This window comes from Aulostomus chinensis, chromosome 11, assembly GCF_037954235.1.
Source record: "Aulostomus chinensis isolate RoL2024-O1b breed Wild chromosome 11, RoL_Achi_v1.0, whole genome shotgun sequence".
In the NCBI taxonomy this organism is placed as follows: domain Eukaryota; kingdom Metazoa; phylum Chordata; class Actinopteri; order Syngnathiformes; family Aulostomidae; genus Aulostomus; species Aulostomus chinensis.
The window spans coordinates 9,875,502-9,897,344 of record NC_141330.1 but is presented as its reverse complement, the minus strand read 5'-3'; the positions used below and the strand labels follow the sequence as shown (position 1 = coordinate 9,897,344).

Sequence of the window (21,843 nt, the reverse complement as noted above, 5' to 3'; positions counted from 1 at the left end):
ACTTCTGCCTCTGATCTGGGTTTTCCCAAACTGTGTCAAGCTGGGAGGAGAACTCTAATCGACCTCTCTCACTCGACATGTCTGCTAGACCGCTCAACCAGCTGACCAGCCACAGTTTGTGGATAAATCTCACCCATAAGCCTTTGAACCATCACATGCTGTCATCGGTGCATGTCAGATCAGGATGTGTATTATTTTGCCCTCGTCTTTTCTTTGCTCTGTCTGTTTTAGCTCTGGACTCAGTGGCACTGCATGCATGCATCCTGCTTTCCCATGACTCCCCTCACCCTGTCATGCACTCTGTGGTTTGGGGAATTCACCGTTTCCCAGGGTGGCTGTTTTTGGAGCTCATTGTGCGAATGTGTGTGTTAGCCATCTGTATGGGCATGTCATTAACACAGTATATATGTTATACTGTACATCATCTGGAACACATTTTTCTCATTTATCTCATTTATCCTATTATCGTGTGGTGCCCAACATTTAGTGTGATTCATGTATATATGTCTCCGTGCCCTGAGCCGCCTCCATCATATTGCATTACTCTGACGCTGCATTAAGTTGAACGTCTCTGCACATTTGATCTTGTGTGCATGTGTCTTTTTGACTTCAAGAGGCTGATCAAATGCCAAACTATATGTAACCACTTCCCACCCAGCTCTCTGGGTTTGCCCACACTTGACCAAGGTCATTTCACAGTCACACATGACCACTCACATGCACTACCACCCCTCTCGGTCACTGTATGTGTGTGGTGTAGTAGTACAGTATGGCCAGACATTGCAGTATATTTAACCCAGAGTCAGGGGCAGAAACCGGGTGTAGGAAATGCCAAGTCATACTTTCCGAAACCCACCCGCACACACCCTGCACATGCTCACACACAGCCATACCGTGCAGACGCACATGACCACAGTCACAAACAGACTTTCTTTCCAGTGTGTGAACTCACATCTGTTTCCTGACAACAATAATAGCTACAGATCAGGCGGGTAGAGGCCCAGCTAACAGGTGTCCCCTCTCTTGCAGACATGAAGGAACAACCTGATGATGACCAATTAAATGTCACAAGTAAAAAGCACCGCTTTTACAAGGCGAAAATGTTCTGACCATGCACTTTTTCATGCGTGTAACAACAGTGTTGTGTTACTGGGTGTCTCAGCTTTTTCATCAAAGATAATTAAAGGACAGTGGTTTTGGGCTACAGCCTGCATGATGGAGTTTGCAGTGAAGTATAGGCCTTTTTTGTCTCCACATCAGGTGAGATATGCGTCTCTCCCACACACATTAACACTGCACAAACATCCTGTGGTGTTTAGCTGCGGCAGACTGATGCTACACTGACACCATCTGAGGTTGGCAGTAGGGCAGCTTCGCAATGCAAGCATGTGGGCTGTTAACCATATTAAGGTTAGCCTCAGACTGGGGGAGCGTGCATTTCCCCACTTAGTCACATAAACTGCCATTCACCTGCAAACCACGGACATTCTTAAGTTACACTGCCACCTAATATAGTGTTTCTAATGTGCTGCGCTGAAATTTGGAATGTGAAAAATAATAACATGCAAGTAGTAAACTGGTATCATTTTGATACATTCTATTAAATAGATAATTGCTGTTAAATTTATTTTCTGTTGGTCTGTATATTAAAACTTAATTTTTGTTGCGATAGGCTTATTTTTTAGCATTCAGTTTACATGTTAAAATAACATACAAATGCTTACCTTACCTCAAAATATTCCTATTACACTGCACAAACAAAAACTGTACATCTTTTAAAAGTCTCTCAGCGCTAATAACTTGTTTTCCCCACCATCACTTTGATGATACCAGTGTTACCACGACTCCTAAGAATAGGAATACAAAATGAAAAATATAAAGCCAAACACAAATGGTGGGAGCCACGTTTTTGGTGACTCATGTCAAGTCAGAGATATAAGTTACGTACAGATTTTGTAGATTCACATAAACCACATACACTTCCTGTACAGTAAGTGCGCATCCTCTTATACATCTGTATGGTTTCACGCACGCACCCACACGTGTATCACACACCGGTTCCTGATAAGTCTTTGTGAAAAGAACCACACAAACGCATACTTAGGAAACACAAATTTACACTTCACATCATTACAAAAGATGAACAAACAGCAAACCTGAGACATTATTGTGATATTGTTGAAGGAATAAATAATGAATCGTGTGTTCGATGGAAATGGAGGTTTCACTATGAATGCGGATGAGGTAAAAGTATACAAATGTCAACACAAACAATAAATAACTTGCTTAAATAATATACGTTTCAATAAATTATCTTAAATATCCCATGTGCAGTCGAGGTACATTATGCATCTCTTTTTTACCTTTTTTCTGGAGTCCATAAACAGTCACAAGTCTTTATAAAACACCTTAGTGATTGGATATCCCAGAAAGCCTCTCTCTGGAGTCTCCAGGTTTGCCTTTTCATCTTCCTCTACATCAGTCTCTTCCCCAAGAAGTTGATAACCCAGTTTCCTGAAAAAGACCTCCCCCACCTTGGAGGGGTAGGGGACATGTGCGTAAACTCTGTGTGCACCCGTTTCCCTCTCCCTCTGCTCTAAACTCTGGACGAAAAGCCGTCCCAGGCCCTCCCTGCGGTACCAGGAGCCCGTCACTAGCCTGCAGATTCTTCTTACACCCGCTTGCATCTCACTCTCCCGGAAGACGCAGCCCAAGATGTCCCCCTCACATTCTGCCACCCAGACCTGCCCTGCTGCCTGCTCCCGCTCTGGGGTGACCTTCTCTGCTGACATCTCCTTGTCCTTTTCTTTGGGTCCAATCCTGCGTCGTGGCTAAGGAATACAAATACAATTACATTTTATGGCTGTAACATTTGGCCACTAGAGCTGTTTATTTAGAACTTGCCAAGTGGAACAACTAAGATATGTAAGAATTTCAAGAAAACCACTAAACTAACCCTCTTTGTCATGGGTGTCTTGCCACTGATCCTGCAGAAAGGATTCTGCAAGGTCTCGTCCTGTGTCCCCCTGTAGCTGCTACCCACGTAGTCCCAGTAGGGCCGGCTGCTGCCCAGAACTCCTGTGGACCGGGGCATGGTGATTTTGAGGAAGATAATTAGCAGGAAGACAGGAATAGCTAGGGCCAAGATAAAGGAGTGAATGAGGCAGCGCAGGATCGAAGATAAAACTGCCAGGATGAAAAGGCAGAACGGACGAGTGAGGATGTGGAGGATGAGACGATTTTCTGCACCTTCACAGCCCTCCTGGAAAGACAATGACACATTTTAAAAACATCCACGTCACAAGACAAACACAACAGACAAGTGCAATTAATCTCTGCTGAGTCTGTACTAAACTTAGTGTTGTGCTAACCTTTATGAGGGCTTTCACCATCTCAATGTCATCCTCCTTCATCCTCCTCATCACCACCTGATCCAGCTCCAGCCTCACCATGTTTGTGCTTTCAACAGGCTACTACACACACCAAGTCCAACATTCACGCACACACCCTGCAAAAAGAATAAACAATAAAACACATTGGAAGGAATAAAAAAAAAAAAGTTGTTTAATGGTGTTGAAGATTCAGTGCAATTTTGGGACGTCTGATACAGAAAACTGACAGTGCAGCAAACTGACAGGTGTCTTACACCATCTTTGGTATGATAGAAAGGTTTCAGTTTAAATGGGTCAATGTATGTCCAATGTTCCTGATATACCGAATACACACACACACACACAGTCCCCAAACAAAGACAGAAGCGGATTATGGAGGATTTGTATCGCACAATAGTAGATCTTTCACTTGCACGTTTAGCAGCAATCATCAAAGGCAAAGTAGAGGATAGAAGACCCTGCTTACATCCTTATATGGTTACCACTTGGTGCTGCGGTCTGTCCTGAACCAAACCACCCCCTCCCCTCTAAACCCCCCAGTTCCTCCTCTTACCTTCTGTGGCGTGCAGCCTCAAGCACTTCCAAAACAGCAGACAAATACACACTAGATATTTCTCACTTTGGAGTAAAGTCGGTAGGTTTGGTTCGTTTCTTTGAATGACCACATTCGTTTCGTCGGAAAGCAGCTATTCTGGATACAGACGTACTCACGTTTTCTTTTTACCATTGCACGTTCCCAGCGTGGGCCTACGCCATTAGTGTACGCTAAATACGCATTGCGTAAAGGCTACGTTAATAGCAAATGCAGCGTAGCAACGGAAACAACGCTGCCAAAAATTGTGCAAAATAAAACACAAGGGACGCAAAAAAAAAAGCGCAAATGATAAAAGGCATGAACAGATTTATTAATAATGAACAACTATTTAATATTAACATTGTGCAGAAAAAATTACCATGTACATAATTTATATATAATCACAAAAACATAATTACTTGATAATTCAAACTGCCATCGACAGTATCATTTAAACTAATATATTTAGGAATTATCCAAGGTCCATGGAGAGCCTTACTGAATGTATAACATTTCTAGTATGTGGCATCATGGCATTACAACACAGTCCTCTTTTCTAACAGCATATTCTCACTCAGTTCCAGGAGAAACTGACTAAAGTGCTAGCACACTGAGCCCCCACAAGTAGTGAGGCATTCACTCAATTTCCTCTCTCTCTTTCTCTCACACACACACATACACATTTCAGTTAGTTAGAGAACTGCATCTCTTAGGTATAGGTCCATTTCTTATCGCGTCTTCACTTGACATCTGTACCTCTGTAGAGCTGTGCCCTTTGGCAGACTTTTCCTTCGCCTCTTCTGCCCCCCCCTCATATTTCACATCACTGCTCTGTGCGATCTCCCCACTGCCTCCTCTCTCAATCCTCCCCTCTATTAAATTACTAGTGCTGACCTCAATTATGACAATTTCATCCCCCCCTTCTAGTTGAAAGATACCCTCCATGGCTCCTCCCTCCTCGGTACCGCTTGCGCCGCTGCAACCTGCTCCCTCTCCCATCATTCCCTCTTCCCCTTCAATCAGGGCAATCATCTGCATACCCTCCTCAGTTCCTTGTTCTATCTTAGTCTCACCCCCAACCTCAAAGACCACCTCCTGTCCATCGAGGGGCACCAAACCCTGGGTAGGTGTGCAGGAAAGCTGCAGGCTATTATCTTGCCCTTGGCTGAAGGTAGCCCCGCTCTCCTGGGCCTCCCCTGTGTGAAAGTGAAGAACGTAGGACTCTCCTTGGCCGTCCTCCTCTCCCGTTTGCCTCTGGCCCGGCTTTTCTCCACCCCACTCCTGCAGAAGTGACATCATCCCTCCTTTATCTCCCCCCTTCACTCCCTCTCCTTGTGCATCTGTCTTGAACTGCAGCACAAGTGACTTTCCCTCCCCACCCATTCTTCCATCGATTGCCTCTCCTGAGGCGTCCCCTTCAAACTGTAGCACATATGAATCCCCACCCTCCCCGATGTTAATCCCCTCTTTAGTCTGTCCTTCATGATCAAAACACAACACAAACTGTTTCCCTGTCATTGTCTCTCTTGTCCTTATTTCTCCCAGAGTGCTCTGGGGGTTCTCTTCAGGAGTAGGTAGGGATGCCGTGGGTACTGTGGTGGCTGGTGTAACCATGGTAACAGTTGAGGGGGATCCTGAGATGGCTCTAACTGTGGTGGGAGATGAAAGATTTGGGACAGTAGTGCAAGATATTGACAGGGGACAGTGGGATGCGGTGGATGCAGATGATGGCGAGGACTCTGCAGTTGTGTTAGCAGCAGTAACTGGCGGTGTGACACTCTGACTGACAGCAGCTGATTTCTGAAGATTAGTTTTTGGTTTGCGTCCTCGTCTGCCCCTTGCTGTCCTTGTGCTTTTCCCTAATATGGGCTTGGTCAGTAGCGAGTTAGCTGGGAGGGTGTGTGTTGGCATGGCAACAGGAGGGTTTGCATTGTTATTACTGTTGGTTATTATGATCCTGGCCTGTTGTTGTTGCTGTGATACAGTTGGAAACTGCGGGATCTGAGTCTGTGTTTGGTTTAGGACAGGCTGGAGTGCTTGGAGAGTCTGGAGCACAGGGAGCGCATGAGGCTCCGGTGCTGGTGGAGGGTTGTTTGCAGTGGGGACGAGAATCAGGCTCGACTGGGAGCCGTTGGTTGAGGGGCACTGCAGGAGGTAAAAGTTTTGGGGCTGTGGTGGAGGTGGTGGAGGAGGTGGGGGGGCAGGTGGGGGGGATGACAGCGGAATGAGCTGCAGGCCGCTGGCTGTTTGAATCATAAAATAGTTCTGGGAGGTGTTCGGGGGGATATTAAGTGCTGGCTGGGACACAATCAGACTGCCGTTGTTTCCTGAGGCTTCCAGGGTGATGGGGTTGAGCAGAGTTGTGGTGGTAGTTACTCCTCCAACACTGGCTTTTACAGCCACGCCTTCTTTACCTCCACCATCAGAGCATGGCAGGGGGAGACCACTGCCATGCGTTCGGATGTGCCTCTGCAAGTAGGAGTGCATGACGAACTCTTTAGAGCAGTACGGGCATTTGAAGTCCTTGCGTGAGGAGTGTGTGCGAAGGTGGAGCTGGAGGTTGGAGGAGTGTGTAAAGCTTTTATTGCAATGCGTGCACTGAAAGGGTCTCTCACCAGAATGGGTGCGCTCATGCTGAAAACAGGGAGGAGAAAGAAAACAAGAAGATAAAAACAGATTTTCAAAATGCAAAGAAATGAGAATATAAATGAGTTCAGAGCTGAATTTGTGCAGGCCGTACTGACCTGTTTGAGGTTTGAGGTCTGGGAGAAAGATTTTGAGCAGATGGAGCAAGTATGAGGCCGCAGTCCTGAGTGCATCTGACTGTGTCTACGAAGACAGCTGGTGTTCTTGAAGGATTTGCCACACTCCTTACACACATACGGTCTTTCGCCTGTGTGCTGCCGCAAGTGGTATTGGTAATGAGAGCTCCACTTGAAAGTGAGAGGGCAGTGAGGGCACTGGAATGCTCGTACACCTGTGTGTACCTGGGTAGGATAGGTTTGAAACATTAAAATGCATACTGAGTTTTCACAATATTTCAACAAAAGAAGCGTGTAAAATACAGGCAATTTTAAAAGAGTTTTACTTTTGCTTCTTTTTGTATAAAGATAAACGCAGCCTTATAGCAGAAGCCAGCACAGGAGAAACCTATGTCTAAAACCTTGTGAACTAAAAGGATGTTAAAGGGATATTTGAGATTTGTACAAGAGGGATTGTATGAGGTCGTCTGTAGTCAGTGTCTCACCTTCAGCATTTGTGGGTCAGTGCATCTTTAGCGAAGAGCAGAGAGCAGCAGCAGCTCAGTAGCTCAGCGCTGTACTGCTGTGGACTTCTTTAAAAACACCTCATCCACCAAATGAGGCCAACCAAAAAAGATCTCCATCCATTTCCATGTGTGCTACTTTTTGTAACATTTTCACTGCTTTAGCCGGGCAGTTTAACAGTGCTTTGTTAACTGCTTGCCTTAAACTTCTCTTATCTGCGGCGCTGCATGCATCAGAATATTCAGGATGTTTTTATTGGAAATGGAAATGGATTTTTTTTGGGGGGGTTGGCATTTATGTGGTAAATAAAATATCTTTTTTCCTTTGTACCATGCTGAGTATTGCAGCACTGCTGCTGTTAGCTTCTCTGCACTGAAGTCAAGCTGACTCACATGTACTGATGGTAAGACCCTTACTATGGTTGACTACCTCATACAACCCCACTTCAAACAATTTGAACTACCTCTTTAAACTCCACAGTGACATTAATCATCAAATTCAGCGGGTGGGTCCCTCCTTCTGAAACTGAACTTGTATAAATCCCTAGCAACAGATGAATGAGCCTCACCCTCTGGTGGATAGAGAGCAATGAGGACCTCTTGAAGCTCTTTCCACACTCGGTGCAGCGGTATGGCCTCTCCCCAGTGTGATCCCTCATGTGGTACTTCAGCCCGGATGAACCTTTGAAGGCTTTGCCACACTCTGAGCAGCGATACGGCCTCTCTGTAGGAAAGTGTGAGAAACATAAAGCATGACTAGCTCTGCACTGTGGGAAACGCCAGAGCAGCTGAAAACAATTTCTATTTCTATTTATCTATTTTTTATTTCTCCTGTTTAATTCTATCGACCTCCAGGAGTGGTGCTCTTGATAGTTCCGGTCTTTCTGAGGTTTTTGGCTGGTTTGGGTGGCTGTTCCTCTTGCTCCTCACTGACAGCGATGATATCAACATGAATCGCTCTCTGGCCTTCCTGCTGCTTGTCAGCCTGGCTAGGAGAGGAGGGAAGTGGGAGAGACAAGGAAAGGGAAGGAGGGCACACTATCTCAGCTTCAGCCTCTGCTAGGAGACGCTGTTCAGGGGTGTGTGAGTGTTGATGGGTAAGAAGTGAGGACAGAAGAGGGAAGGAGCGGTCACAGGCGGAGCAGCTGAACTGGGAGCGAGACTGGGACGAGAGAGAGTGCATCTGGACATACAAAAGATAAACACAGAAAGATATTTTAAGATTAATAAACCCGTCATTGTTATTGTTAGCATTCAATATACAGCACAGTGCTATAATTTGTGTAAGAGTGTTAGTAGTAGAGCAATTATAACAGGCATTCTCACCAGTGACACGTGTCTATTGAGGCCTCCACTGGTCTTGAAGGTCTTATTGCAGTAGCCACATGACAGCCCTGCCCATGTGGTTCTGGCCTCTGGCTGAACAGCCTCAGAGCTCTGAGTCACCTTGGTGAAGCTCTGCAGCAGGTCAAACTGGGCCTGGGTGGTGCCTACATTCTTAAGACAAACCAGAAGAAGTAATATCATCAGATCTAAATCCTGTATTTAATAGACAGATTATGAGTGCTTTAAGAGCAGAATTATGTCTTTTTGCTTAGCAACTAAGCAGTAAAATCTAAGAAGCTGATATAATCAAATCTGTTCAACAGGGAACAGACTACCAAACCACTGGAGCATGATTTGAAACAACAGATCATCTCAGCAAGACTGGATGGAATGAAAGCATGTTCATGCTGACGAGACATTCAGTTCTACTGTGACATCATTCATAGTTATGATTGAGCTCATTACCTTGACCTCGAGCCACAGCAATTGTGTAGGTTTTGAAATGTAATTGCTAACAGCTAGCACTACACCGACTGAGTGACTAGCTGCAGCTATCTCTTCTTTTCTCTTATTACTTCATCCAATAATATCCATTTCCATATCATAAACATTATTTCTGTACTCAGCTAGTGAGAGTTTAGTGCCTTGTCAGGTAAAATTACATAGGGCCAAAACGTACACACAGAGTTAAGAGGAGGAATAAAATACGCACCGCTCTGTTCATCACAAGTCAGTGTGCAATTAAAATCAAGCTAAAAATGTAGTATGATGTTTATTTTGCCTCCAAGCAGGATTAAAAAAAAAAAACTACCACATTGATTTGAATGAAATTTTGGAATTGTATAATTAGGCAAAGAATGAACACACTTATTTTTGTGATAGATCTGGACTAACGGGCAGATCCAGATTTTTTTAAACCGTCTTCAACATCATGAAGCAACTTTTTAAATTCTTCTTCTTCTTCTTCTTTTTAATTTCTCAGGAAGTATTACAAGTGCCTTAATGGAAAAAATAATCAGGGATGTTATATTATGTTATGACTTGTCCTTGTGATCTTAATTCAGTTGTTGTACAAACTGGGCTAGCCACCAATAACATGATATATTTTTGGAAATATATACAGGCATAAATCATGGTGTCATTTGTTGATTCGTAGTGGGCTATCTTAGTGCCCTTCTAGTTTAATTAGGGGAGGTTTGTCATGTTGTTTCCATCACTTACTGCATTGTTTCCATCTGCTCCCTCCGTGAGTCCAAGCAACACCTCTGTTGTGTGACCACTTTCTGCCACTGTGGTCGTCTCAACTACCTCCTCAAAATCAGCTAGCAGGTGACTGGCTCCCACCAGCCCATCACCAACCTCCACCCCTGCTACGGGAGCCGCTTCCCCGCCGGCCCCATGTTCCCCTGGAGCCATGTGAATGGACTGGTGCTCCTCTAGCTCTGTGCGTGTGCCAAAGGTGTGGCTGCAGCTGCCACAGCTGTACAGCAACACACTGGCCCCAGTGTCTGTGCTCAGGTGAACTTCTGTCCCGATGGCCCTGGATGCACAAGCATTCTCTCCAGAGGGAGTGAGGGTGAGCTGGGGGAGTAGGTTCGGATTCTGGCCAGATGAGGTGGTTGACAGGAACACTTCTTCCATCCCCACTCCCACTCCGTCAGTTCCTTCTTGGCTCACAAATCCCACCATGTCTGTCAACATGGATGATGTAACTTCCTCGGCCCCCACCACCACCTCCACTATCTCATTTCCCTTTCTTGCATCCTCTCCTCTCTTCCCCTCTTTTCCTCCAGTGTTGAGGTTGGAGTGAGAGTTCTTGTGCAGGGCCAGGTTCGATGAGTGCGTGAAGCTGCGTCCACACTCGCCGCAGACGTAGGGCCTCTCGCCTGTGTGTATCCTCATGTGCTGCCTCAGGTTGGTTGACTGAGTGAAGGACTTGTTACACACTGAGCAGGTGTAAGGCTTGAGACCAAGATGGACATTCTTGTGTCGCCGTAGACTGCTTGAGTTCTTGAAGGCCTTGGGGCAAGTGTCACAGGGGTACGGGCACTCACCAGTGTGCTGGCGCAGGTGATACTGGTAATGAGAACTCCATTTAAAGGTCAGGGGGCAATAGGGACACAAGAAGGTCCTCACTCCAGTGTGGACACTCTGGTGGACCTAGCCATGTAGAGAAAGAAATTTGAAATCTCCCTTATTCAAAAACTTTGCCCCAAAACACAGCATTTACTTCGGTTGCAATCCCACCTGGAGCAGAGAGGAGCGTTTGAAGGCTTTGCCACAGTCTTGACATTTATAAGGCTTTTCCCCTGAGTGAGACCTGCAGAGGAAGACAAACTTTTAAGGAGGACAATGATTACATTCTGTGAAAATCTCTGTCTGTACATCCTATTTAATACCACACTGTAATGCATTCTCTTGATTTGCTTAAAAGGTGTGAATTACAGCCATGATTTTTCCCTTAAACATTAACTTGGACAAACTGAACAGATTATATTGCAGTCAGCAGTAGGTAAGTCTCTCTTTGACTCCTCTCTAAAAGGTGATAAACTGAACAAACAGTTATAGCAGGGTCTCAAAAGCCCCGGTGAACCTATTAGTTGGACGTGAGCCTTTTGGCTGGAACAACCTTGAAATATGTCTTAAATTTAATGTAAAACGGTCTTTAAAAGTCTTAAATTTAATCGATGTAAATCTGCAGGAACCCTGTCACACTGTCAATGTTCACTCCTTCTATTTTTCACTTTTATCGAAGTTTGTCTGATGGAAAATACAGTGTTACACTAATATTACACTAAAAAGGTAGTGGATACAGAACATGGCATATATTCCCTGCACCGGAGGTGTGACAACTCTGAATGAGTGGAGTTAATGTGCCTTTACTCTCATCATTATCAATATTAATGCTGGACGACACATGTACATTGAAAGGATGTAATGTGTTTGTAATGTATTTATAAATAAACCAAAACAGAACATGTGAGTGTGTACCGTTGATGATAAAGCAACGCAGAGGAGCCCTTGAAGGCCTTGGGGCAGAGGTTGCAGCGGTAGGGTCTCTCATTGTTGTGGCTCCTCTGGTGGTGCGTGAGCCTGGACGACCACCTGAAGCTCTTGCCACAGTCCAAACACTGGAAAGGATGGTCTGACTGCTCTGGCTTCTGCGCTGGTCCGGACACTGACGACGTCACCATGTCCAGGACCACCTCTTCCCCTCCCTCCACAACACTCTTGTCTCCCTCCACTAGCTCCCCCCTCTCCCTATCATCCTCACCATCCTCTCCAGAGCCAAGGAGGGATGGGAAAGGTGAGAGAGAAGCAGTGGCCTGAGGTGGTAAGAGTTCTGCTTGGACCACTAAGGTGGCTACTGAGTTAGCCATTACCAGAGGAAGCTGGTAACAGGTGAGGGTATTCCTAGGATGCAGGTGTGGACCAGTTTTAGAACAGCATCATGGTTTTGCTTCCATCTTTCATTTGTTCATTCCTTCTTCAGTGTCTTTGAGAAATTCCTTCCTTGACAGCCATTGGAAACAGCAGCTGTCATACCAAACAGATGACTGGGACCCAGTCTGACATGGAAATAAATAGTGTTATAACTTGGTAACTAAGAATGTCCCCTTTAAAACCCGCCTCCCTCCCTCCTCCCCCTGTCTATGAAGCTAGTCCTCCCCTCCCTGCTGCTGTCTTACCGCTGGCCATCATTCCTTTTCTGTCCGTCCCGCAGTGCGGTGCGAAGTAGCTACACTGTACACACAGAGGCTAATGCTAACTAGCCTATATGTGCACTTTATACATGTATCATACCGCCCAGCCATGCAAGACAACATACAACAAATAAACCTGGTTTACAGTAACAACAAACACAGTTATTGGCCTACATTTGGCACCCGTCACAGCAGAATAGCTTCTTTAAATGCTTCGATAGGAAAATGCATGAACTCGGCTTGAAGCTGTACTCACCGTGCCTCTTTAACTCATTTTAAAGCGATATTGTTGATATTGTGAAATGAAATGGGCACTGCAGTGCTAATCCACACAACCTTAACAATAAACACAGCACAGACTAACAGCAGTCCTCCACCCGCTGCCGCCTCCTAAGAACAACGACGCTGATTGGACGTTTGCTACAGTTGATGAGCGACTGCTATTGGTCCGGAGCTTCAGCGACAGATTGACGATTTAAGAAATTCTCGTGAAAATAATTCTCACGTCTAGATACGGGTTAATATGATAAAATAAGATACTAGCCTAGAATGTAGATCTTCAAATCGAAATTACCATGAGTTATTTGCTTTGGATTTTTATATTCATGTTTTGATTCTGGCGCACAGACATCTGGGAAATGTAGTATCCAAATGTCGTGGTTGCAGATGGTTCAAGTCAGGTGGGCCATGGATACCAATGATGCACCCAGATCCATTGTGCACATTCTGTAGAATTTATTTCACCAAGGCACATATTTCACATTGAGGCCAATCAGTGTGTGGAAGAGGCATCTTGATGTTACAATAATTTAAACATTATGGTATGATAATAGTAAATAAGAATAAAAACTGTATAAAAAGTATAAAAAGATAGGAGACTTGCTCCTGTGCAGCACAAAATAAATAGTTACACCAAGTTACTTAAATAAATAGTCAATACTGTAACAAATACTAGAATAGGAATGAACAAAATTATAGTGATAAAATTGGTAATCTACCAAGTAATCTATATTGTAGAAAAGAACATCTTACACAAAAGCACTGTATACAACAATTTACATTCATGTACATGTATGTACACCTGTACAGAATATAGTGTCACAATACATAGTATTTTAAGGCTTTGGGTACTTAACTTAAAACAAACAACCAAACAAAAACTTTTTTTTTTTTTAATCCCAAAGCACAGGTTCAAAATCAGCCCTCTCACTCATCCAAGAGGCTAATCCTAACAAGTTTGTGCAAAGAATTTAATCAGGTCCATCAGTGCTCGGCAACAGGGCACATTCAAACAACTTTACCACAACATTAGATATGCCTCCTCATGCAGAACACAAGAATCAGGCATTGAAAATAGAAACTTTACCTCTGGTACCAACAAAATACTCCGGCCACCATCCAGACATTTACAGATAAATTAATTTTACGTCAAAGTTGGTCAATCAATTGATAAATCAATACATGACGCATTGGCAATGTTTGCTTTAAGGGAACTATTAAGTGTGAAAATGTGAAAACCTTGGCTGTCTCAAATGTATGCTACATGTACTGGAAGAATTATTGTCTGAAGAAATACACAAACACCAAGTAAGTTAGTTCAAAGAAAAATAATATTCAGAGCTATAAGTTTAGGAAGTGCTACTGTGTTTTCCTTGAGGATCAGTGAGACACAAGACAAAAAAATAGATTACAAAGACGTGGGCAAGTAAATTCACGTTAATAAAAGAAGGAAAGATGAGAGTGACACATTACAACTTCAAATAAATAAAATTAAATAAATTACTAACAGTCAATAAATAAATAAATACATAAATAACATGGTCATGAACAAGGCCTTTAGGAAAGATCATGATCATTGTAGTTAAACTGGCATTTTGCTGAAATCTTAATGGTCGTTACTAGTTGCAGTATGGTGAATCCTCTTTGGCTCTGATGGAAAGACACACACTCCAACACACACTTGTCATTGGTGGATGTTATGGCCTTTTAGGATGCCGTTGACTACAGTGCACACCGGCATGGTCCTGAATCCCCCCTTTGTCTGAGATGGGACTCCATGCATCCTCTCTGGCTCTGCAGCCATTCAGTTTATGGATTATCATTGCACTGCAGAAATCTTGGGTTTAAGGCTGAGGAATGCTCTGTACGCCCAGTCACAGAAGAGCTTGAAGTGCTGAAGGAGCTCGTGGCTGGATTGCAGTACATCAAACTGATGGGGGAGGTGAGTGGGGAGGGAGGGGGTTGCTGGAGTCACCCTTGGTGCCTCAACTCTCAGCATCTGTAGATCAGAAATCAGTCAGATTAGGACAACTGATAATTTACAGAAGAATGGATACAATAGTTTTTTTTCTGCTCGCTAAGTTTAACATGGGCCAATCTCTTTACCTGACGGTGCAGCAGACTGATGAGAGATTTGGTCTCATTGATCATCTGCACCAGCTTGGGCACTGCAGGGTGTTGGTGCTTCTTTGAAACCCTGTTGAGCCACTCGAAGTGGTGCTCATAGAGCTTCAGGTCCGCGTGCAGCTGAGTGAGTGTGGGCTTCAGCTGGAAACAACAAAGACATACTTTTTAAAGACTCTGCATGGGTGTGGCAAGATGTTACTGTGTGAATAGAAACAGACCATCCCCTCTCCCTCAAGAAGCACGCACAAAGACGCTCTCACACACACATACAAATACATTATCAGACCATTACCTCAAGATTGCTGAGGTCATTGGCTGATCTGTTGCTCATTTCTGGCAAAGACCTGAACCGGTGGGGCTCCACGTCTGAGTCAAATGTGTGCTCCTTCTGAAAGAGAACACAAGGCACACAGCAGCCTGTTAAGTAATTTGCATCAGCACAATTTTACTCATCCTGAGACAAGTCACGGCAACATGAGGAAAGTATTAGTCTAGCACCTCGATTGGATGACTGTTTTCTCTGCTTAGAGACGGTAGCTCTCACTGAGGGGAGTGTGGTTGATCGGGTCAGTGTGAGTTCACCCACATTCAGCCTCCCCAAATGTCAACAATACCAGCAAATGACCTGAACCCACAGGATGTTTTCTACAAGGCGGGAGGATAACAACATATGCTGTGACTAAGAAAGCTCCAAGTGGGACAGACAACACAAGGCTGTAGGGAAACTCCAGGGTCACTATAAAAAGATGGAATGACGCAGTGCTGCTGCCCTGCTTAAGTTGCGTTGTAAACTACATCCAGACAGCTGATGCAGTGCTCATCTTGACCACCAGAGGGGGGTAAAGAGCGCAACTGCAGGTTAATGGAATTCTCCCTCACAAAAGCAGCTGTACTCATCAGAAGTACAATTTAAATGAAAGCTGTAGGCCTGATTCAGTAATGAATGTGAATAAATGGAGATGAATGATGCGTCATTTCCAGTCAGTAGAGGAACATAACAACATTAAGGTGATTAGTACTCCGAAATGTTTTGTGTAAACAGGTTGTGTGTGCTTAATGCTTCCTTAACCTGTTATGCAGTGTTTCCTTGCTGTGCTGTTTGCTTCCAGTTGTTTGTGTTGGTGTTTTTAGTGATGAATGCACTGCATTGTCTCTCATGTCTCTCCATCAGCCTTTCATAAGAGCTCACTTATGTTTGTGGTCCAATGTTTTGACTGTTGCTTTTGTCCTGTTCCATCCCTTTCTTTCCTCTTCTCCTCTCCTCTCCCCCTCTCTCCCTCGCTCCCTCTCTCTCTCCCTCTGTCTCTCTCTGTCCAGGTGCTTAAGCACATGCAATATCTCGTGCACATGTGCATGCATGCACACACATACACCACTGGCTTGTCATCTAGTTGGCTCTCTGATCTCTTCATCTCTTGTGGTTTTTGCTCCATCTTTCTCGGCCTTTAATTCTCCCCTCTATCCTCCTTTTTCTTGCTCTCTCCATTGTAGATCATGACCTCACCCGACAGAACTCAGCATCTAGTCTTTTTCTTCCTGAATGCAAATTCTGGAATGTGATAAATCTTTTTGATAAATCTTTTATCAAGTCACTTTGCTGTGGAGACCAAAAGTAAAACACCAAACACCACACCTACGTACACAACCATGACTATTTACAGAAGCCTCAGTGCACACACACAGGACCACAAAAATGCATACACACAAATGCATGCACACATTTGCAACCAGTGCATGCAAACACACACATACTCACTCACACACAAACACGGTTGTGTCGGAAAACTTATATAGACTTATGTGTATACCCTCACACACTCTTCTTTCTCTTTAAAGCATCAGTTTCACTGCTTTTCTTGCAGGGACTTTCCATGAATCCTCATTCTATTTATCTTTCCTAACTTGTCCTCTCTTTGGTGGAATTCCACACAATAAGGAAAAAAAATTAAAAATAAATCCTCCGTGTTGCTGAACACTGTCTAATACTGTCCCCAACACCTCTTACTGGATTCTTTACATCTGGATACCAGGTTAGACCAGTGCCTCAGCGATCACCTATATGGTAGGTTTAATACAACACACACACACACACACACACACACACACACACACACACACACTTTCTGAGTACCATCCACTGACCAAAACTAGAGAGAGTATGTGGCTATTTTTGATTTTATCCCCTGAACAAACACGTTTTGAGATTTGCATAATGCAAAAATAGAATCTGAATCAGTCATGTGTAACCAAAGATCCAGAGATATGATCCTGCTTTCTTTTCACCTGTTAAAACACGGCGTTGCTACACAGCCCCCAGCTGAAGACAAATCTTGGCCAAATTCTCTCACATCTGACTTTCATACCCACTTGACTGTCAACATAAAGAGATTTCCAGCCAGACATGTTGGTACAATATGGACAGGTGACATTTCATAAGAGGAGGGGAAAAAAACTTCTTTAACTCTATCCACACTGTGTCTAACCACAGGATACAAACATGTTTCTATGTAAACATTTGTGTGATATAATTTGTTGTCATTTCATGGCTGGTATGCTCAGTGGATGTGCCTGAGAGAGATGCAGGTACAGTGTTGACATGTAGGTCTAAAAGCGGCTCTTGCCACAGTTGCCATGTCATTGAAGTTTAACACATGTGGCTGATAACAGTAATTGGCCAGTAGGAGCAGCTGCTGTGAAAAGAGCCTCTAGAGTATTGTGTTGCCAGTTGCTCGGCCTTTATATTTGTTTCTCTCTCCCTTTGCCCTCCCCACCATCCCGGTAGCCACCAGTCTTCCTGGTACTGACACCTGTCAGGTGACCAGGCAGGTTGCTGAGTCAGACCCCCTTCCCCCATCCTTCTCTGTAGTCCAGTGTGGATAAAAAGTGAGATCACTCAGTCAAATCTCCCCTCAGGCTTTTGCTGCCTTGATCCAAGTATGCAGATGGACTACCGCCAGTCATCAATGAAAGCAGCTTAGACTGGAGTAGTTCAGCCTATTAATGTCCCCACGAATGTGCACGATGAAGCCGGATGTGACCAAAAGGTAACACCATCATGCAAGAGGCTGTTTACATAGACACACTTCTGACATGTTAAAGAAGTTAAAAAGGGAGTAATTATTAACAAGAATTATGGGTGTGTTCAGTAAAGGCCAAGCTTTACTGGAATGGTTGTGACACACCACCGGACCATAAATACTTTCATCATTTACACCTGCTGCTGTGGCCGAATTGGCTGCAGTGATAAGGGCACATTATACTGGGATCAATCTAGGCCAGCTCCATCTTCCTCCTCCTCCACTTTGACTCCACCAATTCAATTAACATAGGACCCTCATTAGGCTTTCGTCCAATCAGCTGCAAGGATTGCTCATCATCATCATCATCATCATCATCATCATCATCATCATCATTATCATCATCATCATCATCGTCGTCGTCGTCGTCACCATGACGAAACTTACCAGCAGTTCTTGGGTGAGCTTCATTAGATTTTTGGTCTGATTGGAGAGTTTATCCATGTCACTGGCCCGCCGCTGAGGGACCGGGGAGGCAGACGTGAAGACGGGCAGCTGAGCCAATAGCAGCGAGAAGAGGAGAGACGAGGAGGAGTCGAGCAGCACTGGAGGGGCAGAACAAAACGGAAGCAATTAGCGGAGAGGCGCTGTCATCTCGCTATAATGATAATGACCTCAGGCCACTGCTGTCAACTCTAGGGGAAGATATTGCACCATAATATAAACAATAGCTCCAGACTTGGCAGAGGAATTCTGTAGAGCTTCAGTGTCAGATTCATGTTTTCACAGGCTGAACGCAAATTATTAAATCATTAAAATCCGGGCTTTGACACAGAAAACCATCACTCCTCCTTTGCTACAAGCAAAGCAATGAATGCTGCTGATTGTCACACCTGCAACTGGATAGTTACATGAGTTGGTGGTATAAATTATATAGACCAAGCCAAGTCAACTTTCTAACAGTAAGCTCATTCATTCTTTTTCCTTTCAAGTTCAAATACAAGGTAGACTCGGGTATTAGAAGGGAACCACCGTGGTGTTGAAATGATGAATGCTTGATAATTACAGGTGAACCACAAGAATCACAGGCAAAATAACACTGCAGGAGCATGCGAGCTCCCTGTCCTGGTCTAACTTTTAACAGTTTAAGCGTCACCTTTTCATCCCTCAACTGTTTAGAAAACCTGGGGAGGGGGGGAGTCGTGCCATTGACTTGAGATGACTCGATAAACAAAACGGCTTCTTAGAGTTTACAAAAAAAATATTCAGAAATAAAACAAAATAAATCATCATTTGAAAATGATAAAACTCATACAGTCACTTACATTTCATATTGGTTGGAATCCAAGAGAGTGGCAAACCAGCAAACAAACGTAGATAAATAAATAAATAGGAAATTAATAAATAAATTGAACTCCGGAAATTGTCACGTGCTCCGGTTTCTTCTTCGCACTCTTCAGTCAGAGAGAGGAGGAAAGTTGTCAGGATAGGAGAGATTGAATGAGGAGAATGAAGCACCTAGAGAGGCAAAAAAAAATGGAAAAAAAGAAAAATCAATATCGCCAAAACTTTCTGCTCTTAAGTAAAGTTTGAGTTGGTAGTCTTTATGGAGAGGCGGAGGACTTAGAGAGTTTGTAGAGAGAGAGAGAGGCAACAGAAATGCAGAGAGAGGGATGCGAGTGTTGTAAGTCCAATTTTTGCGCGCAGTGAAGTGTTTAGGCTTGTTTAAAACTTCCTTTATAAAGACGTCGGGCCTATGACACATCGGCAGTGACTCACTTCATTCATAAAAACACACACACACACAGACACACACACACACACACACACACACACGCTCTCTCTCTCTCTCTCTCTCTCTCTCTCCTTCTCTCCTCCCCTCCCTGCTGCCTGTCTCCCTTTGCGAAACTTTAAAAAAATGTTCCGTTGTTTTTTCTTGTTTTCTTTCCTCTATCACTTTCTCCCGGCCCGTCCTGTCCCTATCTCCAGCACTTCCTCCGTCGCATCCCGCTACCTGCGCCAATCAGTCCCATCTGCCTCTTTTTTATCTCCCCATCTCCAAATCTCTTCCCCCCTCTCTCTTTCTCTCTCTCTATCACTGCAGACGTTTTAAAAAGCCCATTGTCTTCATGTGTATCAGCATATCTCATGTATCTTTTCGAGCCTGTAATTTTACCTGCCTCTTTCTTTTTTTCTCACTTGTGTTTTGTGTTGTACTCAAAAGGGTGAAATGTCACAAATAGTGTGTTCCACTTTATGTAGGCTTGTGTATGGCAACACTCAACACATTCCTTGTATTAGGGCTAATACACACAGCAAACACCTTTCTCTCCCATATTTCTCTCCCTCCTTTTCTCACCCCTTGCCTCTTTTTTTCAGAGCCCCTCCTGAGACAGCAGCCTGTTATTTCCACTGCCCCCCCACCCACCTCTTTTTTTTTCAATTCCTCTCTCCCTCTGCAGGGTGAAGGAAAGAGTGAGGAGTGAGAGACGGATAGGAGCAGGAGCGAGGTGTTGTCCAGACCAGAAGGGGCCTCTGAAAGTGTTGCATAGAAACAGTGAGTGCACACACACATTTTAAGACATTACCACACACACACACACACACACACACACACACACACACACACACACACACACACACACACACACACACAAACACACACACATGCTGAATTGGACAGTATGAACACACTCTCAAAACATGCATACGGATGCACACACATAAAACTGCACACTCACAAACACTATTTCTCACACTATCTGTCTCCACTCTCTCTGTCACATACACATACACACACACGTGACCCCCCCCCCCACACACACACGCACGCACAACACACACACATACACACACACACAAACAGAGCAGGACGGGCTGGAAATACTCAGTCAGGTGCAGTAAAGCGTGGCCTACTGTTGCAAAGGGCAAAAATGAGTTTCCAGTCACCACAGAGGGAAGCATCATACTGTACACATACTGTATATCACAGGCGACACACAAACACACACAAACACACACACGTACAAAGAGAGAGGGTGAGAGTGAAACCAAGGAAAAGGAAGAAAGCATTTTTAAGTCTGGGTGTGAGATTAGGAGACCCTCATTCACAGACGTACACTCATGGTGTGGTTACAAAATAATTAGTGGTGGCCCTTGCATGCGCGCAATAACACACTCATACACATACACAGAGTTGCCAGTCCAGCGGTGGGCCTACACAGGCAAACAAACACTCTTCCAGTGATGAGGGCCTGGTGGCAGAGAGTGGGTGGAAGTATGGCCTCAAAAAAACGGGTCACGCTCTGTTTCTCGGGTCAACGACGGTGAAGAAGAGGAGGGAAAGGAGGAGAGCAGTGGAGGAAGGGGAGGAAATAGATGAGTGTGGTTGGACGTAGGGAGATATTGACACACTCGCTCTTTTTAATTTCCCACATCAAAGGACTGTTTGAAGACACAGCTGGGGAGAGAAGAAAAGAAAGAGTGAAGTTAGTCACTCTCCCTGGTTGCCTCTCATGATGGGGGTCTCCTGGGTGGTTCTAAAGCTCACAGTCTACCGTAAGCCTATCCGCCAGCACTGATCACTCATACACTATGACACCATGCGGGTGCCTATTAAGTGTGTGCGCATGGATGTCAAAAGAAAAAGTGTTGTGCATCTTTGCTTTTGAGTGTGAGAGCCAGCGCGCACTGGTGCAGGAAAAGGGGGAATCCAGGGTTTGTGTAAATGGGTGTGCGTACAGTATATGTGTGTAATTATGGGTATGTGGTGGTATAAATGTCTGTATAACGTGCAAGAGCATCAGTGTTTGTGTGTGCATCTGTGTGTATGTGTGTGGCCTTCATATGCTACCCATTACATCACCAATCTGTGTAAACCACCATAGGAGGAGAAACAGAGTGAGACACTTAGACTGCGACCTCAAAGACATCAGAGAAGAAGGGGAACCTGTGACAGGGCTTGCCAGGCTTCGCTGCCAGACAAACTTTACTCACACAAGCTTCTCTCAATTCTGTCATGCTTCACACCAGGTTTCCTGTGCGCCATGGCATGTACACACACATTATGACACAGGCTTTAAATCATCTGAACACCTCACGTTCACCTTTTGCTGCATAGATTCATCATCTGAGAAGAGAGAATTGGATTTTTTTGTTT

At 44.4% G+C, this 21,843-nt stretch overlaps 3 protein-coding genes and 1 long non-coding RNA gene across 6 annotated transcripts in view; 1 reads left to right on the top strand and 3 right to left on the bottom strand.

The window, feature by feature from the left end:
• The window catches only part of LOC147253205 (uncharacterized), a 36,250-nt gene that overhangs the window by 3,981 nt on the left and 10,426 nt on the right, over positions 1-21,843 (top strand). The gene's annotated exons all lie outside the window — the stretch shown is intronic.
• nat14 (N-acetyltransferase 14 (GCN5-related, putative)) lies at positions 2,047-4,153 on the bottom strand. Of its 2 annotated transcripts, none has more exons than XM_086217161.1 (4): positions 4,104-4,153; positions 3,372-3,508; positions 2,957-3,262; positions 2,047-2,831 (listed from the first exon to the last, which is right to left on the bottom strand). In XM_086217161.1, the coding sequence occupies exons 2-4, from the start codon at positions 3,450-3,452 to the stop codon at positions 2,388-2,390; spliced, it is 831 nt and encodes a 276-aa protein (XP_086073287.1). In that variant the 5' UTR covers positions 3,453-3,508; positions 4,104-4,153; the 3' UTR covers positions 2,047-2,387. The 2 variants fall into 2 exon arrangements, with proteins under 2 accessions (XP_086073287.1, XP_086073286.1); XM_086217160.1 differs by lacking the exon at positions 4,104-4,153 and adding an exon at positions 3,946-4,097 and having other exon boundaries at positions 2,049-2,831.
• On the bottom strand, positions 4,288-12,652 carry znf628 (zinc finger protein 628). 2 transcript variants are annotated; one of them, XM_086217158.1, is made up of 9 exons: positions 12,518-12,652; positions 11,549-12,126; positions 10,805-10,877; positions 9,779-10,717; positions 8,558-8,728; positions 8,081-8,414; positions 7,801-7,955; positions 6,711-6,953; positions 4,288-6,600 (listed from the first exon to the last, which is right to left on the bottom strand). In XM_086217158.1, the coding sequence occupies exons 2-9, from the start codon at positions 11,935-11,937 to the stop codon at positions 4,651-4,653; spliced, it is 4,254 nt and encodes a 1,417-aa protein (XP_086073284.1). In that variant the 5' UTR covers positions 11,938-12,126; positions 12,518-12,652; the 3' UTR covers positions 4,288-4,650. The 2 variants fall into 2 exon arrangements, with proteins under 2 accessions (XP_086073284.1, XP_086073285.1); XM_086217159.1 differs by having other exon boundaries at positions 11,549-11,971; positions 12,518-12,629.
• Positions 13,029-19,421, bottom strand: il11a (interleukin 11a). Its single transcript, XM_086218270.1, has 5 exons — positions 19,010-19,421; positions 18,132-18,289; positions 14,960-15,055; positions 14,647-14,808; positions 13,029-14,539 (listed from the first exon to the last, which is right to left on the bottom strand). The coding sequence occupies exons 1-5, from the start codon at positions 19,014-19,016 to the stop codon at positions 14,360-14,362; spliced, it is 603 nt and encodes a 200-aa protein (XP_086074396.1). The 5' UTR covers positions 19,017-19,421; the 3' UTR covers positions 13,029-14,359.

What these genes read in the sequence shown, in the direction of transcription:
- nat14 (XM_086217161.1), bottom strand. Translation starts at nt 3,452, where the DNA reads ATGGTGAGGCTGGAGCTGGATCAGGTGGTGATGAGGAGGATGAAGGAG. An exon ending in TGGTGAAAGCCCTCATAAAG is followed by an intron (nt 3,263 to 3,371) that starts GTTAGCACAACA and finishes TTGTCTTTCCAG; the next exon opens with GAGGGCTGTGAAGGTGCAGA. An exon ending in AGACACCCATGACAAAGAGG is followed by an intron (nt 2,832 to 2,956) that starts GTTAGTTTAGTG and finishes TGTATTCCTTAG; the next exon opens with CCACGACGCAGGATTGGACC.
- znf628 (XM_086217158.1), bottom strand. Translation starts at nt 11,937, where the DNA reads ATGGCTAACTCAGTAGCCACCTTAGTGGTCCAAGCAGAACTCTTACCA. An exon ending in TCAATAGACACGTGTCACTG is followed by an intron (nt 8,415 to 8,557) that starts GTGAGAATGCCT and finishes TTGTATGTCCAG; the next exon opens with ATGCACTCTCTCTCGTCCCA. An exon ending in AGACCTCAAACCTCAAACAG is followed by an intron (nt 6,601 to 6,710) that starts GTCAGTACGGCC and finishes CCCTGTTTTCAG; the next exon opens with CATGAGCGCACCCATTCTGG.
- il11a (XM_086218270.1), bottom strand. An exon ending in AGCTCACCCAAGAACTGCTG is followed by an intron (nt 15,056 to 18,131) that starts GTAAGTTTCGTC and finishes GTTCTCTTTCAG; the next exon opens with AAGGAGCACACATTTGACTC. An exon ending in TCAGTCTGCTGCACCGTCAG is followed by an intron (nt 14,540 to 14,646) that starts GTAAAGAGATTG and finishes TCTGATCTACAG; the next exon opens with ATGCTGAGAGTTGAGGCACC.